Below are 19,143 nucleotides of genomic sequence, written 5' to 3' on the forward strand. Positions count from 1 at the left end.
AAAGGTTCAATATTTTGCTGATTGTCATAAAGCATAACAATGGTAGAACTGCAGCCCAAAACCATTTCCTTCAAGAGCTGTGTTCTTCCCACGGCATCTTAAGGCCTCGCAGAGTGTCTAAGCTAATAAGGTGAGCATCTCTGTGACAATAATTTTATCTCCTTGAAATATGATCCCCACTTATTTCCCCCACCCCCAAACCCCAAAACAATAGGTTTTAAATAAATATCACAGACATGTCTACTTCTGAATCACTTTTTCTTTTCATTCTTTAAACTCCTGAGACATTCAATCTTCATATCTTTTATAACTGAGAGAAAATCTTCACCTGAAATTTTTACTCAGTGTAATTTGATGAAGACAGTGCCAGATTGAGAACCTTAGAAAATAATGTCTGCCCAGGGACAGATGAGGTATTTCAACTCCAGTGCTGATTGGTTCCTTTCTGAGGGACTCTCCAATCCTGCCATACATGGGAGCGCCCATAGACTTTTATTCTGTGAAGTGAGTTCACCAGATTCACTGGGTTTGAGCTGTGTTGACTACCATTACTTCTTCCTTTGTTCTCTATTATGTCTGGGATGGTGGCTCTGCGGATCCCCAGAGGCCTTTGGATGGCAGCTGTGATGGTGACCCTGGTGGTGCTGAGCATGCCAGGGGCTGAGGGCAGAGACTCGCCACGTAAGTGCAGGGCAGCTGCTCCCTGGAGCCACCACTCTGGGGAGCAGGCTCTGAGGGACCCTTGGGCTGGGGTATGATCTCCCAATACTGTCTTTCATCACACATTTCCTTCCATTGTGAATGAGGGCTATGTTACATTCTCATTTCCACCCTCTAAGGACAAGGTGAGGACAATCCCCCTCTTAGAGGTTTGAGCCTGGGTGTAACAGGGAGGAAGAGACAGAGTGTGTATCCACTATAAGTGCCAGGACAAAGTGAGCATGGGCATCTCTCTGCTGCCTTTTTTTTTTTTTTTTTTAGAAGATACCAATTTCTCCAAAGAAGACACAGCAGAATTTGTCATTTCAGGGTCCCCCAAGATCTTGTCTGGACTAAATACTGTGGGATCCTGGGTTGGCGGGAAATGTAGGGCAGTAGTAGTCCCTGTAGGTTCAGAATTTGAGGAAAAGACTCTACAGTCCTGACTCTGAGTGGAGGGTTTATGAAAGCAACTCCTGGTATTGGAGGAGCTCCCTGGGTGATCACAGACAGAACCTTACCCTCAGGTTTCACTGATTTATGGTCAAGCTTCCCTGGTGTCTCAGATGGTAAAGCATCTGCCTGCAACGCAGGAGACCCAGGTTTGATTCCTGGGTCGGGAAGATCCCCTGGAGAAGGAAATGGCAACCCACTCTGGTACTCTTGCCTGGAAAATTACATGGATGGAGGGGCCTGGTAGGCTACAGTCCATGGGGTTGCAGAGTCAGACACGACTGAGCGACTTCACTTAGTGACTTGAGTGGGATTCAGAGACTTATAAGTGGGGATGGACCGGATTTAGGAGCAAAGAGAAGGTAAGAACGGAATGATATAACTATTGAGAAACCATTCACCTCAGACACAGGATTAATATCTTAATATAAATTCTCTCTCAATCTTCCTAAAAGCCCTACATGTCGGTATAATGACTTTTTCCACAATTATACTTATGATACAGATACACTATTAAGGAAGCTGCACAAGCTGGTAACTATCTCAGTTTAATTGGAATCCAATTTATCTCATTTTAAAGTCTGTGCTCTTTCCATGAATAAGATGTTCCTTTCTATGACTGGGAAGTTGTTGGTTCCCTCTAACCACACAGGTGTCGGTGGGGGTGGCAGAAACTAGGAGTAAACCCAGGTGTAGGGAAGACACTTTGCCGGGGACAATGAATTTGTGCATCCGTCAGGCTGATTCCCTGGTGGCTCAGACGGTAAAGTGTTTCCCCCGCAATGCGGAAGACTCATCCCTGAGTCAGGAAGATCCCTAGAGAAGAAAATGGCAACCCACTCCAGGACTCTTGCCTGGAAAATCCATGGGTGGAGGAGACTGGTGGGCTGTAGCCCATGGCGTCGCAAAAAGTCAGACACGACTGAGCGATTTGATCTCACTTTCTTTCAGGCTGAGGACAAAATTCTCCGCCTCTTTTGTCATTCGCTGAACTCTTGCGTTTACGTCATTACTTTGCCTCTGAGGTTCTCAGTAGTTAAGGGAAACTGAGATTTCCTGTGAGAACATCCTGATCCCTCTAAGTACAGAGGGATGGATGAATAAGCCGACAGACACAGCCCCGTTTACTGAGTTCTCAGCCTCCTCAGTCTCCTGAGGTCCCACAGGCTCCTCACGTCCTGGGAGCCTCAGAGGGGGCGGGAGGCCCGGGGAGGAGCCGCGGGAGGACCCGGGTCGCAGCGGGAGGCGCAGGGCCGGGCTGGAGCGGAACAGGGGCCGAGCGGCGGCGGGTTTCCGGTTTCGGGACCCCGCTGGCGGCGGCCGGCACCTCCCCATCTGGCCGAGCGGCCCGGCGTGGGGCTGTGGGGCCGAGCCTGACCGAGCGGCTGTCTCCCCGCAGAGGATCTCCTGTTCCAGTTTAAGTTCCTGTGTTACTTCACCAACGGGACGGAGCGGGTGCGGCTCGTGACCAGATTCTTCTACAACCAGGAGGAGTTCGCGCGCTTCGACAGCGACTGGGGCGAGTACCGGGCGGTGACGCCGCTGGGGCGGCCGGACGCCGAGTACTGGAACAGCCAGAAGGACATCCTGGAGCAGACGCGGGCCGAGGTGGACACGGTGTGCAGACACAACTACCGGGTGGATGCCCCCTTCACCTGGCAGCGGCGAGGTGAGTGCCGGCCGCCCTCCGCCCGAGACGCAGCGCGGGAGGGGCCGGGTCTCCGGGGCGGGGTCCCCAGGCCCGCGGAGGGGTCGGCGAGGCCGCGGCGTCGGCGCGGAGGGGCGGGGGCCGAGGCGCCGCGGGGAAGGCGCACTCGCAGCCCCGGACCTCTCCCCGCAGGGGCGGCGCGGCCTGCCCAGTGTGGGCCAGCTCTGAAGGCCGCGCGCTGGGCAGCTCTCTCCACGAATTCAGCTCGTTCCCGCCTCACTCGCGCCTTTGGTGTGGTTGCTTCCCGAAGTCTGACCGCCCCGCCTGGTCACGGCAGCTCCACTGCTTAGTTCAGGGCACCCTGCGCACGTGGTGATAAATAACAGTCATGAAATAATACCTTTATCACTTTTTGGTTTCACATCATTATTCAACTTAATCTTGGTTTCTTAAATGGATGTCACTGTATCACTTGTTCTGGACCTCCTTCGAGTAAGGGACGGTGTTGATTATTACCGTGTGCCTGTTGACACATTGGCAGGTAGTGTGAGTTCCCTACACCTTTGTTAAATTAATGCATAAATGTACTTGGTTTTCCAACCACTTAGGATCAAGAGAAAACAAGTAAATGGAGTCTTAAAAACTGATTTTATTAATTATTCTTTACTATTTTACTTAACTCTTCAAAGTTAACTCTTATTGACTTGGCTCTTAACAACTTAAAATTTCTGAAAGCAAAGTCTGAGGAAAGAAGTGTTTACTAAAAATAGAAACAACTTGAATGGTGTTGTAAGGCTGAGTTACAATTTCTTACAAAAGGTCAACAAATGGCATAATAAAAAGAGTTGCCATTTTGGGGTAAATAAGTCTATGCCATTTAATTGAATAAAAATTTCTTCAGGTTTATTTTGGCCTAAACCCTATCCTCTACCTCCAGGCCCCTATCGTCACCACCCACCTCAGGGATACACCTTCTGAAAGTTAACTATAGTCATTTAGTGGGAACCTATTTTTAGACAATTATATTACCAAATACTTTCTGTATTATGCCACTTAATTTCACAACAAGTGAAACTTGAGTGTTAACAGTTAGCATCAACACTTTATATATGCTAATGTTGGGCTGCCGTCTATGGGGTCACACAGAGTCGGACACGACTGAAGTGACTTAGTAGTAGTAGTAGTAGTAATGTTGGTACATATAAACAGTTTAAGTAGTTACACACAGTTATTCACTGTCCTGTAGTGTCCCCCAGTATACAGCAGTCATCATGTTCTTTACTAATATATATAGAGTCTAATGGAAGCAAAACCTCCTTAAGGTCAGTTATGACCGGAGACAGCAGTGTGAGTCTGTTCCTGCCTATTTTCAAATTGGTGGGACAAAATGATACATTGAGGAAACTGAAAACTTACTGATTAATCCCTAGTCTGACCTCAGTGTTATCTATACACGTTCACATAACTTTTAGCTTACTTTACACTCTTTTACCTTCTTCATCCTCATGATACCAAGTATTAATAGATACTTATATTTTTTGCTGTTTCAGTTCTTTTTCCATATACATTACTCTAACGTTTCTCTCTTGAACTTGTGACCTTCATTTTTACTCCCAATCTGTTTGAGATGAACAGATTTTGTAAGTCCACATACCTGACCAAGATTTCAATCAGACTCCAGCAAGGAGGACCTAAACAAGAGTTAAAGTCCCAATTGAAAGCATGATTCTTTCCAGATGATGGCTCATGAGTACCATGTAACTAGGGTGACAAGATTGCCTCCTGACCTCAGCAAGTCCCAGTTATACTTTATAGTTCACAGTGCTTTCTCTTTAACCTTGGCCAACTTCTGCAAGAATTGCAGAATGTTTTCTATAGAGAACATACCTGATAATCATGTCTGATTTCTGAACAAGGAAGTTATTCTTAAAAGCAAGGGGATGGAATGGGTAGGCAGGTAGTAGTTAAACTCACTTGAATGTTAAAAAGAAATTGGGGGGCGGGGGGAAGAAAAGAGTATGTAATGTGTTATCAAATAAATAAGTAAAACATGTATGAAATATTTATTATAGTTTAACACTAAGAGAATGAGGGAGATACAGTGAAACAACTGGAGAGGTAGAGGATAAGATGTGTAGAATAGATAAGGAAGTGTGTTGTATTTGACCATGAGTAACATCTGAGAGGATAAAGGAATTGAGGTATGGGCAAACATGATGTTTCATCAGTGTTGCTTGTTTTTAGGTTCCCTTTTTTTTCTTTCAAAAATTACAAAATGTTACAAAGTTTGTAGAATGTTACAAGCCAGGCTTCAACAGTACATGAACAGTGAACTTCCAGATGTTCAAGCTGGATTTAGAAAAGGCAGAGGAACCAGAGATCAAATTGCCAACATCCACTGGATCATTGAAAAAGCAAGAGAGTTCCAGAAAAACATCTACTTCTGCTTTATTGATTATGCTAAAGCCTTTAACTGTGCGGATCACAACAAACTGTGGAAAATTCTTCAAGAGACGGGAATACCAGACCATCTGACCTGTCTCCTAAGATATCTGTATGCAGGTAGAGGAGCAACAGTTAGAACTGGACATGGAACAGACTGGTTCTCAATCAGGAAAGGAGTATGTCAAGGCTGTATATTGTCACCCTACTTGTTTAACTTATATGCAGAGTACATCATGTGAAATGCAGGGCTGGATGAAGCACAAGCTGGAATCAAGATTGCCAGGAGAAATATCAGTAACCTCAGATATGCAGATGACATCAATCTTATGGCAAAAAGCAAAGAAGAACTAAAGAGCTTCTTGATGCAAGTGAAAGAGGAGAGTGAAAAAAGCTTAAAACTCAACATTCAGAAAACTAAGATCATGGCATCTGGTCCCATCACTTCATGGCAAATAGATGGGGAAACAATGGAAACAGTGACAGACTTTATTTTTGGGGGCTCCATAATCACTGCAGATGGTGATTCCAGCCATGAAATTAAAAGATGCTTGCTCCTTGGCAGAAAAGCTAGAACCAACCTAGACAGCATATTAAAAAGCAGAAATATTACTTTGCTGACAAAGGTCCATCTAGTCAAAGCTATGGTTTTTTCCAGTAGTCATGTGTGGATGTCAGAGTTGGACTATAAAGAAAGCTGAGCACTGAAGAATTGATGCTTTTGAACTGTAGTGTTGAAGAAGATTCTTGAGAGTCCCTTGGACTGCAAGGAGATCCAACCAGTCCATTCTAAAGGAGATCAGTCCTGAATATTTGTTGGAATGACTGATGCTGGAGCTGAAACTCCAATACTTTGGCCACCTGATATGAAGAACTGACTCATTTGAAAAGACCCTGATGCTGGGAAACATTGAGGATGAGGGGAGAAGGGGTTGACAGAGGATGAGATGGTTGGATGGCATCACCAACTCAATGGACATGAGTTTGAGATAGCTGTGGGAGCTGGTGATGGACAGGGAAGACTGCTGTGCTTCAGTCCATGGGGTTGCAAAAAGACAGGACTGAGCAACTGAACTGACTGACTGATTAAGTTTGTAACATTGTGTGTGTGTTTGATCTCTGTTACTAGATCGCAAAGTCTGTAAAAGCAGACACTATGGTCTGTTGTTATTTTGTATTACGAGAGAATCCAAATTGTCATATATATAATTGTTGAATGAATGAATAAGTGAATCAACAGTTCAATCAAATAAGTATATGTGGCATAAATGAAGTAGAGACAGAGTGTATGCTGTGTATGTATTGGGCTTCCTTGATAGCTCAATTGGTAAAGAATCCACCTGCAAAGCAGGAGACCCCCGTTTGGTTCCTGGATTGGGAAGATCCCCTGGAGCAGGGATAGGCTACCCACTCTGGTATTCTTGGGCTTCTCTTGTGGCTCAGCTGTTAAAGAATCGACTGCAATGCTGGAGACCTGGGTTCGATCCCTGGTTTGGGAAGATCCCCTAGAGAAGGGAAAGGCTACCCATCCAATATTCTGGCCTGGAGAATTCTATACAGTCCATGGGGTTGCTAAGAGTCGAACACGACTTTCACTTTCACATATGTGGCATAAATGAAGTAGAGACAGAATCTATGTTTTTAATTATGTAGATTTCTGTGGGGTGTTCACCACAGAATGGCATTGGAGCTAAGATAAGGCTAAAGCCTAGAGAGATGCTTTGTTGACCAGTAACATGTGGGAAGTGCTTTTGCTCTTAAATTCTGTGTTATGGGGCTGAGGATTATAGATGTAGCCTGTCTGAGAAGAATTGCTTTGTAGGAAGGATGTGATGGTTGCTCTTGTCCTGTTTGATTGTACACAGAAATGTTTATTGATCCCTAGTTAAGGACGATCCACTGGATGAGGGCATGGCAACCCACTCCAATATTCTTGCCAGGAGAATCCCATGGACAGAGGAGCCTGGCAGGCTACACTCCATAGGGTTGAAAGAGTTGGACATGACTAAAGCAACTTTGCATGCACACATGCAGAAATGTCTGTGCTTTCTTAATTCTCAGTCCGTGTTGCTATTCTGTGGCTGTTGTTGATCATCTCATGACCAACAGATGGGAGTCAAAACAGCTGGGTTTTCTCTACAGTGAGGACTACTGGGATCAACCTTGCATAAGTCACTAGAGCTAATCCTGATGGGCACCTTCAATAGGTGTGGGGAAAACAAGTCTCGGTTTTTTATTTTTATTTGAAAAATTTTAATAAATAGTAGCTTGTATAATATAGCAATTTATAATTTAAAAGTGCTTCATGTTTATCAGTGTCAACAAAGTAACTCCCATAGAATGATGACGTTTATCTCTTGAGACTCCAAAGAGTAAACTGATGAATGTTTCTATTCAAGCTAATAATGTGGACAAGGTTGGATCCAAATCCAAGACTTGGAATCCGGGGATCTTCCCACTCTGGTACCAAGGGATGACTCCTGCCCATGGGAGACGTGCTGTGCGGTCTCATGTCTCACTGTGTCTTTTCCTGTCTGTTCCTCCCTCAGTGGAACCTACAGTGACCATCTCCCCATCCAGGACTGAGGCTCTAAACCACCACAACCTGCTGGTCTGCTCGGTGACAGATTTCTATCCAGGCCAGATCAAGGTTCGGTGGTTCCGGAATGACCGGGAGGAGACAGCTGGCGTTGTGTCCACCCCTCTCATTAGGAACGGGGACTGGACCTTCCAGATCCTTGTGATGCTGGAAATTACCCCCCAGCGAGGAGATGTCTACACCTGCCACGTGGAGCACCCCAGCCTCCAGAGCCCCATGTCGGTGGAGTGGAGTAAGGGCACTTGGTTTCCTTTCACTGTGGGCCCTACAGGACAGGGCAGACAGGGCTTCCTGGGTCCATCCCATCTCACCTCTTGTCCCCAGCATCCCTACTGAAATCAGAGGACACGAGAGTGCTCATACTTCATAGTAGGGGGCATTGGAAGAGCTTAATTACATTGTCTTTCCAGATACAGGAGCTCACTGCACACACCATGGCCCCAGAGCCCCGCCCAGGGAGCTCTGCAGGATTGACAGGTCCCAGGTTATGCATGTGTCCTTGAGGGGCAGGGATCTGCTTTCCCTGCTCATTCACCTGCCCACTCTGTCCACGGATCTTTCGCTGGGTCCCTCACCTGGGGGTGGTTAGAATGAGGAACTGAGTTCTCCTGGTACTTCCTCTTCCTGCACCTCAGACTGGACTTCAGGATTCTCAAGAGACACTGTGGGATGTGGAGACAAATGCTGACACTCAGGCTCTGCTCCCCAGGGGCGCAGTCTGAATCTGCCCAGAGCAAGATGCTGAGTGGTGTTGGGGGCTTCGTGCTGGGGCTGATCTTCCTCGGGCTGGGCCTCATTGTCCGTCACAGGAGCCAGAAGGGTAAGGAACTCTGGGGAAATGGGGAAGACTATGGCCGAGACTCTCTTCTCAGGGAGGCTTCTGTCTCTAGATGTAGCTCTTTTTCCTGACCCTGACATAAAGGAGGTTAAGGTGGTGGCAGGAAGAAACAAGCAACCTAGGGAGACACTGAAGTCTTACTTTACGGATTGAAAGGTAGCCCTGCCGCAATACTGGCAGCTGGAATTCATTCTAGGGCTTCCTTAAAGTTCATCATTGTCTCACAGACTCCTTTCCAAAAGCTTCCTCTTTTAAGAGGGTCAGAGCACTGACTTCCCTTTCTTCTAGTGACAGTTTCATTCACTTGGGGGATTTTAACTTTGAACAGTTAAGACTTTGTGACTGATGGATAGGGAGGAAATAAATTTAAAGAAAGTGCGTTATCATTAAATTTACTGAAAAGATTGAAATCTTCATATCCCCCAGAAGGATAACAGCTGCTCCCTAGCTGCCCGCACATCTGTCAGTCTGGAGTACTCCATCCTCTTTGGGAGAGTCACCTTTACCCAGATGTTGGGGAGGTGACGATGGCATGCCCTGGAGCTCAGCTTTCTCTGATGCTGCAGGGACCTTAGAGGAGGTGAGGGGCGCCTCCCTCAGGGTGCTGTGTGTGATCACTCTCTCTTCTGCAGGGCTCGTGCGCTGACTCCCGAGGATACTTTGATGAAGATTGGACTTCGCTCTTCTGTAATGGCTGCCTGTTCTTGCCCAGAATTCCCAGCTGCCCGTCTCTCTGTTCCTCTGAGATCAGATCCTATAGTGACTCTGATGGAGTCACCAGGTCACTTCCTGTGACCACCCGCCCCAACAGGGATCTGGCTGTAACGATGCTGCTTCCTGCACCTGCCTCTGTGCTGCCAACCGCATCTCCTCAGACCCTGAGAATTGTTTCTATTCCCATTTTCATTCCCCTGTTCAGCCTGTCCTCCTCTGAGATCAGAGTCTTTCTTAGATTAACTCTGACACAGTCACCAGGTCACCCCTGGTGACCCCTGCCCTAAGGATTTGGCTGTGATGCTGCTTCCTGCATGGACCCTGGAGCCTCTGCCTGTGCACTGCCAACAGCATCTACTGAGACCCCAAGGGATTTTTCTGTTTCCATTCTCCCTCTGCAGATGGTTCAAGGGAAGCACATTGAAGCCATTACCTGGTTATAGAGTATATTGTAATTAAACATGAATATAAATTATCTGTACCTTGAGCCTTCTTGTTTATTAAGAATTTCTATTGAGGCATAATTGATATATAACATTAATTTCAGGTATACAGCATGGTGATATATTTGTTTATATTGCAAAATGACCACTATAGTGTCTAGCTAACAAACATCCTGTGTCACAACTGAGACGTCACATAAGATACAGTAGGCAGAGCAGTACTCCAGCCCTGAAAGCTGCAGCTATATCTTCATTCGTTCAGTCACATCAGCATATTTCCATGTGTTGAAGTTTATTGTGCCCTGTTAAAGAAATTTGTGGACTATTTTAGTTTTCAAATAACAGAATTGCAAATAGTGGAATCTTTACAATATTTTGAATGAAATGAGGAATACCCATGACAATCTTTTGTGTCACAGAGAGGTTTGTGAGTTATTGTGGGTCAAAATAATTAAAGCATAGCCAAACTTAAAAAGATTTAGCAATTTTCAAATATGCAATACAGTATCGTTTACTATAGTAACCATGCTGCACATCACATCCTCAGGACTTACCTATATCATTAATATAATTGGAAGTGGATTCTTTACTGTTTGAGCCTCTGGATGTTGGCATCGGGTATGTCATACATGGTCTTTATTATGTTGAGGCTTCCTAGGTGGCGCTAGTGGTAAAGAAATCACCTGCCAATGCAGGAAGACACAGGAGATGTGGGCTTGATCCCTGGGTTGGGAAGATCCCCTGGAGGATGGCATGGTAACCTGCTGTAGTATTCTTGTCTGGAGAATCCCATGGACAGAGGAACTTGGCCAGTTACAGTCCATAGAGTCATGAAGAGTTGGACATGGCTGAAGTGACTTAGCACAGCACATGAACCCTCTAAACCCACTTCCATTGAGAGTTTTTATCATAAACAAGTGCTGAATTTTGTAAAAGCCTTTTCTGCATCTATTGAGATAATCATGATTTTTATTCTGTGATTTTTTTAATATGATGTATCACACAGATGTTGAATTTTGCAGCCACAGAATCCAGGGCCCCAGGTGGGTGTAAGAGCTCCCTTCTGAGAGCCATTGGCACTGAGGAGCATGGCAGGGGAGAGTGAAATGATAATGCCACCCTCCAAGGTCTCTGGAAAGGGTTAAAGTCAGTCCTTAGATCTTTGTTTAGTTAGAAACCTACCCCTCAGGCTACAGCTATGGTGGTAAGCTAATAGGCCTCTTTCACAGAAATACTGTTGCCTCTTGCTGTGCCCTGGGTTGGTAGCTATTTAAGAACTTCTCTACATTTGTTACAGTGCTTTGTGACCCGTGAGCCTAAGCACCACTAGTCACCAGAGCCAGTCAGTATAGAATTATCTCCTGGTATTACCAGCTGGAAGAATTAGGGCACCAGACAAATGTATAAGCTGCTTTCTGAGAGATACCAGTGAGCTGGAGCAAGGCAGGGGAAGTGTGCAAAGATTTTGTCTACTGGCTTTGGATTCATGAGAGCACCTCTATAGCCTGCTAGAACCGTGTCAAACCAGAAACCTGCCCTCATACCAAAGCTCCTGGATAAAAAAAATAGGCCTCTTTCTTAGAAAGACCGGGAGTGTGTTTCAGTCTGCTCTCTGTGCAGTGCTCCGATGGACTGCAAACTTCCGTGGCCTCCAGAGCCAGGTGATCCAAAGGCATCCTCTGGGTGGCAGCCATAAAAACGGGGACAGCCAGCCTATGTAAAAGCTCACCTGGATGACATAGTGGTGCTCTGGAGGGTGGCACAGGGAAAGTGTAAAGCCAGCACCTGCTGGCTACAGTGATGCAAAGGAGGAGTTAAAGACTGAACCTCTGAAAAGAAAAAAAAAAAATTCCTAGAATGAAAAAATAGATGCCTGCCCATTTCAGCACAGAAGAAAGAGAGAGCAAAATTGTGCCTGCCAGCCTCTGTCCCAGGAGAGTATCCCAGCAGGCCCCTGTCCGTTAGGCTAACATTTTAAGGTCATCAAATGAGCCTCGTTCCCATAAAGTCTGAATACTTTACAAATGGCTGCTTCTGCACTGGGAGCTGGGTCAAGTGAGTCTGTGTGTGATTCCTTTGAGAGCCATTTTTGAGTTCACTCAAAACATGAGACCCATTGGCTTTCAAAGCTAGATGTTTGGGGGGTTATCTCTTAGGTACAGGTCTTACCGGTTGGGATGCCCATTGTTGTGATCACACCCCTTGCTCCTCAGGAGAAGCTCTTGGTTTTGAGTTCCTTCCCAACTGTGGGTTGCTGTGCCCAGGGTGGAGTTTATGGCAAGCTTGTGACTCTTCCTCTTCTGCCTTGATGTGGTCTTCTTCTCATTTGTCTGATGTGCAGGCATTGTTGAACCAATTTTTAGACTTTTTTTTTTCTTCCAGAGGAAATTATTCCATTTGTAGCTGTAGACTGAGTGTGTCCATTGGAGGAGGTGAGTTCATGACCTTCCTTCAGCTACTTCATGACCCAGACTCTTTCAGCAAGTTTTGAATATGCCATCATTCTCTGTCCTTAAATGTCAAGTTTCTGTTGAGAAATCTGATATCCTTATTATGTTTTCTGTGTAAATTACCAGCTTAGTTTCTCTTGCTGCTTTTAAGATTATCTTCTTATCTTTGATTTTTTTGCAGTTATTTTTTTATAGTGTGTCTTTGAGAAGATCTATTTAAGTTGCATTTGTTTCTTAACCTTTGAGCTTTATGAACTTATAAACAACTCTCTCCTCTGATTTGGTAAGTTCTCAGTCATTGTTTCTTTAAATAAGCTTTTTGTTCCTTTTCCTCTCTCTCTTCTTTTGGGATGCCAGCAATTCAAAGAGGGTTACATTTGATGGTATTCTATAGATCACGTAGGCTTTCTTCACTTTTTATTCTTTTTTTATTCTGACTTGGATAATTTCAAAGTTCTTAGCTTCTAATTCTTTCTTCTGCTTGATACACTTTATTCTCAACACTACTGCATTTTTCATTTAATCTGTTGTGTTTTTCATATTCCTAATTTCTGTTTTTTATGATTTCTATCTCTCTATTAAACTTCTAATTTTGCTCATGTATTGTTTTGCAGATTTTATTGAATTGTCTTACTGTGTTTTCTTGTGACTTATTGAGTTTCTTTAAAATAAACTTTTATTGGGTAAATTATAGATTTCCATGTCTTGGTGTCAGTTACTGGAAGATTATTTGGTGATATTATGTTTCTTTGATTTTTCATGTTTATTGAAGTCTTGCATTTCTGTCTCTGCCTTTGAAGTAGCAATCATCGCCTCTCAGTTCAGTTCAATCACTCAGTCATGTCTGACTCTTTGCAACCCCATGGACTGCAGCATGCCAGGTTTTCCTGTCCATCACCAACTCCTGGAGCTTGCTCAAACTCATGTCCATCAAGTCGGTGATGCCATGCAACTATCTCATTCTCTGTTGTCCCCTTCTCTCACCTTCAATCTTTCCCAGCATCAGGGTCTTTTCCAATGAGTTAGCTCTTCACATCAGGTGGCCAAAGTATTTGAGCTTCAGCTCCAGCATCAGTCCTTCTGATGAACACCCAGGACTGATCTCCTTTAGAATGGACTGGTTGGATCTCTTTGCAGTCCAAGGGACTCTCAAGAGTCTTCTCCAATACCACATTTCAAAAGCATCAATTCTTCGGCGCTCAGGTTTCTTTATGGTCCAACTCTCACATCCATACTAGTTTTTACTAGCTGACTTCAGGAAAGAAATACTGGGTTGGTCAAAACTTTTGTTCAGTTTTTCTATAATATCTTTTTTTTTGTCGGTTCTTCTGGGGCTTCTTAGACCCTCTCAGACCTTTTATGGATGTACCTGCACCACACTTCTTGTTCTTTCTTGCGACAGAATTCTTTAAATTGTATGCCCTCTCTTAATTCTGCAATGCAACATGCTGGATGCTGACAGCTTCCCTTTTGTTTTCCCAAGAATGGAGCTGAAGTTCAAGTTCCTGTTCTCTCCTTGGCCTACAGGGACTGGCTTTGGACTGGCTTTCTGTGCTGCTTTTTAGTTGTCTGCCAGAGCTCACTCTTGCTGCTGTCAGGAGTGCACACAGGGAGCTGACTACAGTGTGGAGTGTGTGTGGGTGAGGTGCAGGTACTGTTAGGAGTGCCTGGGCAGGTTGATGGGATTCAGTGATGAGGCCTCCCCAGTGGATTGTTAGTAGACTTCTTGAGGAATCTGTGCCTTTTTCATATCTTCCTAGAGTTCTATCTGCCACTGTACCAGCCTCTTCCCACCCCAGTTATGTAGCTCATGACATAGTGTACTCTGGATAGTGTAAGAGAGAAATGAATCTCTGGCAGTTTCCTGCACAGTTGAAGAAGACAGATGTTCCCTCACAAGTTCTCACTTTCCCCTCCAGGATAATTCATGGGTTGAGAAGGTCCTTCCTGGCACCAAGCTGTGCTGCCTTGAGGAGGAGTGAGGTCTTCCTCCTACTCTCTCCAGTGTGTCCAAATTATATTTCTCTGCTCCAGTGGTGTCCTTGAAGTTCTCCACTGGAAAGTTGGACTTCCACAAAGTGTCTAAAATTGTTCTCCAGGGGCTTCCAGATCATAGCTAAGAAGCTCTGAGCCAGTTTATGGGCCATTGCAGGGTCCCTAGCCATGACCAAGTTCTGTATGCTTGTTATGTGATGCATGGGTGGGCCTGTCTCCTGGATTATTTAGCATATGCTGTTGGATTCCATAGCTCCCACAAAGACATCTTTGTCCAGGGATGGATGTCAAATTGTTGTTGAGAGGGAGATACGAGAGAAAGACTCTTTTTTGATCATGTTGCCGATGTCATTCCCCAAGTACATTCTTATTTCCTGATTAACAGCCTCACTTTACTGAGTCACATTCTTAATCAGTTTCCATTAAAATCATATGTGGTAGGTTCGTTTTGTATCCTTTCATGTCTAACAGTACTTATATTCTTTCTTCGTACCTGATTGTGATTTTGCAAAGGTATATATTTATTAACAGAAAATAATTTTCCTTTAGAACTTAGAGGTGTTTCTCATTTCTTAATGATAGAAGTATTTGACAATTTAACATAGGTCTGTTTTGTTTGTTTAGTTTTGTTTCCTCTACTGAGATGATCTTCTTTTAACACTTGAGATTTTCAGAATTTTGTTGCTGTTCAGCCTCCAAGTCATGTCTGACTCTTCACGAATCCACGCCAGGCCTCCCTGTCTCTCACCATCTTCTGGAGGTTGGCCAAGTTCATGTCCATTGAATCGGTGATGCCATCCAACCACCTCATCCTCTTTTATCCCCTTCTTCTCCTTGCCTCAATCTTTCCCAGCATCAGAGTCATTTCCAATGAGTTAGCTGTTCACATCAGGTGGCCAGAGTATTGGAGATTCTGCTTCAGCATCAGTCCTTCCAATGAGTATTCAGGGTTGACCTCCTATATGATTGACTGGTTTGATCTCCTTGCTGTCCAAGAGACTCTCAAGAGTTTTCTCCACCACCACAGTTCAAAAGCATCATTTCTTTGGTGCTTTGACTTCTCTCACATTTGTAGGTGACACTGGAAAGACCATAGCCTTGACTATATGGACCTTTGTTGGCAAAATGATCTCTTTGCTTTTTAACACAGTTTAGGTTTGTCATAGCTTTCCTTCCAAGAAGCAGTCGTCTTCTGATTTCATGGCTGCAGTCACTATCTGCAGTGATTTTAGACCAAGGAGAGGAAATCTGCTTCCACCTCTCCCCCTTTTACTTGCCTTGAAGTGATCAGACTGGATGCCATCATCTTAGTTTTTTTTAATATTGAGTTTTAGGCCAGCTTTTTCACTCTCCTTCATCCTCATCAAGAGGCTATTTAGTTCCTCTTCACTTTCTGCTATTAGAGTGGTATCCTCTGCATATCAGAAGTTGTTGATATTTCTTGGGACAATCTTGATTTCAGCCTGTAACTTACCCAACCCAACTTTTCACATCGTGTGCTCTGCATATAAATTAAATAAACGAGGTGACCATAAACAACCTTGTCATACACTTTTCTCAGTCCTGAACCCGCCAGTTTTTCTATACAAGGTTCTAAATGTTGCTTGTTGACCTGCATACAGGTTTCTCAGGAGACAGGTAAGATGGTCTGGTATTCCCATCTCTTTAAGAGTTTTCCACAGTTTGTTTTGTTCCACACAGTCAAAGGCTTTAGCATAGTCAATGAAACAGAGGTAGTTGCTCTTCTGAAATTTCCTTGTTTTCTCTAAGAACCAGTGAATGTTGGCAATTTGATTTCTGGTTCCTCTGCCTTTTTTTAACCCAGTTTGAACATCTGGAAGTTCAGTTTACATACTGCTGAAGCCTAGCTTGCTGGATTTTGTGTATAACCTTACTAGTTTTGGAAATGAATGCAATTGTCTGGTAGCTTGAACATTCTTTAGTACTGCCCTTCTTGGGAATTGGGATGAGGATCGACATTTTCCAGCCCTGTGGCCACTGCTGGGTTTTCCAAATTTGCTTACATATTGAGTGCAGCATTTAATAGCATCATCTTTTAGGATTTTAAATAGCTCTGCTGGAATTCCATCACCTCCACTAGCTTTATTGGCAGCAGTGCTTCCTAAGGCCCAGTTGACTTCACACTCCAGGCTCTAGGTGAGTGACCACACCATTGTTGTTATTCAGATCATTAAGGTCTTTTTTGTACAGTTCTTTTTATTCTTGTAATCTATTCAGCTTCTATTAGGTCTTTACTGTTTCTCTCCTTCATTGTGCCTATCTTTGAATGAAATGTTCCTTTGATATTTCCAGTTTTCTTGAAGAGATCTCTGTTGTTTTCCTCTATTTTTTTGCATTGTTCTTTGAAGAACACTTTCTTGTCTCTCCTTGCTATTCTCTGGAACCCTGCATTTAGTTGGGTGTACCTTTCCCTTTCTCCCTTGCTTTTTGCTTCTCTTCTTTCCTCTATTCATTTATAAGAGGTATTTATAAAGCCTCCTCAGACAGCACTTTCCCTTCTTGCATTTCTTTTTCTTTGGAACAGTTTGTTCACTGTCTTCTGTACAATATTATGAACCTCTGTCCTTAGTTCTTCAGGCATTCTGTTTACAAGATCTAATCCCTTGAATCTATTCATCACCTCCACTGTATATTCATAGGGGATTTGATTTAAGTTGTACCTGACTTGCCTAGTGGTTTTCCGCACTTTCTTTGGTTTAAGCCTGAATTTTGCTGTGAGGAACTGAGCTGATGATCTGAGGTACAATCAATTCCAGATCTTGTTTCTGCTGTCTGTATACAGCTTCTCCATCTTCAGCTACAAAGAATATAATCAATCTGATTTTGATATTGACCATTTGGTGATGTCCATGTGTAGAGTCTTCTCTTGTATTGTTGAAAAAGGGTGTTTGCTATGAACAGTGCATTCTCTTGGCAGAATTCTGTTAGCCTTTGCCCTGCTTCATTTTGTACTCTGAGGCCTAATTTTCATGTTACTCCAGGTATCTCTTGACTTCCTACTTTTGCATTCTAATCCCCTGTGGTGAATAGGACATATTTTTTTGGTGTTAGTTCTAGCAGGTCTTCTAGTCTTCACAGAACTGATCAACTTCAGCTTCTTCAGCATCTGTGGCTGGGGCATAGACTTGTACTATTGTGATGTTGAATTGTTTACCTTAGAAACAAAACAAGATCATCCTGTTGTTTTTGAGGTTGCACCCAAGTACTGCATTTTGGACTCTTGTTGATTATGAGGGCTACTCCTGTTGATTATGAGGGCTACTCCATTTCTTCTCTGGGATTCTTGGCCAGAGTAGTAGATATAATGGTCATCTGAGTTAAATTCACCCATTCCTGTCCATTTCAGTTCACTGATTCCTAAGATGTTGATGTTTACTCTTGCCAACTCCTGCTTGACAACCTCCAGTTGACCTAACCTAGCATTCCAGGTTCCTATGCAATACTGTTCTTTACAGCATCAGATTTCACTTTCATCACCAGACACATCCACAGCTGAGTGTGGCTTCTGCTTTGGCCCAGCTGCTTCACTCTTTCTGAGCTATTAGTAGTTGTCCTCCACTCTTCCCTCTTTCCACTCTTCCTTGGACACCTTCTGACCTGGGGAGGGAGTGGGTCTCATCTTTTGGTGTCATATCTTTTTGCCTGTTTATACAGTTCATGGGGTTCTCAAGTATAATGGAGTAGTATGCCATTACCTCCTCCAGTGGATCGTGTTTTATCAGAACTATCTGCTATGACCCATTCACCTTGGGTGTCCATACAAGACATGGCTCATGGCTTCATTGAATTATGCTATCCCATTTGCCACAAGGTAGTGATCCATGAATGGCTTTTAAATGACTTTAAAATTTAAAATGTATATAGTGATGAGTCTTTTTTCATTAATTTTGCTGAATATATCAAAGTCCTCATTCTATGTAAAGAATTAAGTCATTCATAACTGGAAAATTTTCTTTTACTTCTTTCCATAGTTTTCCTTCTTCATGTTTCTCTTTCTCTTTCTAACTCTGTTACTTGATATTCTGAGGTCAAGTCTCTGTGTTTTGTCTTTTCTACCATATATTACATTTCTTTGTCTTTTTTTTCAGGGAGATTTTGTTGATTTTATTTTCAATCTTTCTATTACATTTATTACATCTTCCTTTTTTTTTAGCCTCTCATTATTATTTTTAAAAATACAATTTCTTTTCATTAGGATTCTAATTAGAAAGAATTTAAATAACTTTCTTGCTCTTACATAAACTTTTTTTTACTAAGTCTGTGATAATTTTATTTTATTTTCATAATCTCTTTTGTACTGCAAAATTTTCTCAAACCTGTGCTCTGCCCTCCTTAACCTTGTCCTTCACTTACTATAAACCATATTATTTCATCTCACTTATTCAAGTCTTCTCTAAACTCTGCCAAATTATACTTGGTTTCTGTGTAATACTTTAACATATTGCATTTCTATTTTCCTTAGCCTTTATAATTATATATTTGTGAAATTATTCCATATGTGTATATTTCCTCCTTCTAGAGTGTAAATTCTTCAAAGACAATGAATGTGTCTCTTCTCATATGACATTAATATACTTGGGGGACTTCCCTGGAGGTCCAGTGGTAGAGAGTCCACCTGCCAGCACAGGAGACACTGGTTTGATCTCTGTGCAGGAGAATCCCACTTGCTACAGGGCAGCTGAGCCTGTATGCCACAACTACTGAGGCGGCGTGCTGCAGCTGCTGAAGGCCACGAGCCCTAGAGTCCATGCTCCACGACAAGAGAAGCCACCACAATGAGAAGCTGGCACACTGCAACTAGGGAGTAGCTCCTGCTCTCCAAAACTAGAGAAAGTCTGTGT

At 43.6% G+C, this 19,143-nt stretch overlaps 1 protein-coding gene across 1 annotated transcript; it reads left to right on the top strand.

The window, feature by feature from the left end:
• The first annotated feature begins 537 nt into the window (after positions 1-537).
• LOC138097876 (boLa class II histocompatibility antigen, DQB*0101 beta chain-like) lies at positions 538-9,814 on the top strand. Its single transcript, XM_068994092.1, has 5 exons — positions 538-681; positions 2,552-2,821; positions 7,792-8,073; positions 8,551-8,661; positions 9,312-9,814. Exons 1-5 carry the CDS (start codon positions 573-575, stop codon positions 9,323-9,325), a joined length of 786 nt encoding a protein of 261 aa, XP_068850193.1. The 5' UTR covers positions 538-572; the 3' UTR covers positions 9,326-9,814.
• Positions 9,815-19,143: the final 9,329 nt, after the last annotated feature.

This window comes from Capricornis sumatraensis, chromosome 22, assembly GCF_032405125.1.
Source record: "Capricornis sumatraensis isolate serow.1 chromosome 22, serow.2, whole genome shotgun sequence".
NCBI classification, from domain to species: Eukaryota; Metazoa; Chordata; class Mammalia; order Artiodactyla; family Bovidae; genus Capricornis; species Capricornis sumatraensis.

Coding starts and splice junctions, on each gene's coding strand:
- LOC138097876 (XM_068994092.1), top strand. CDS start 573: ATGTCTGGGATGGTGGCTCTGCGGATCCCCAGAGGCCTTTGGATGGCA. Junction 2,822..7,791: donor CTTCACCTGGCAGCGGCGAG/GTGAGTGCCGGC, acceptor TTCCTCCCTCAG/TGGAACCTACAGTGACCATC. Junction 8,074..8,550: donor CCCCATGTCGGTGGAGTGGA/GTAAGGGCACTT, acceptor TCTGCTCCCCAG/GGGCGCAGTCTGAATCTGCC.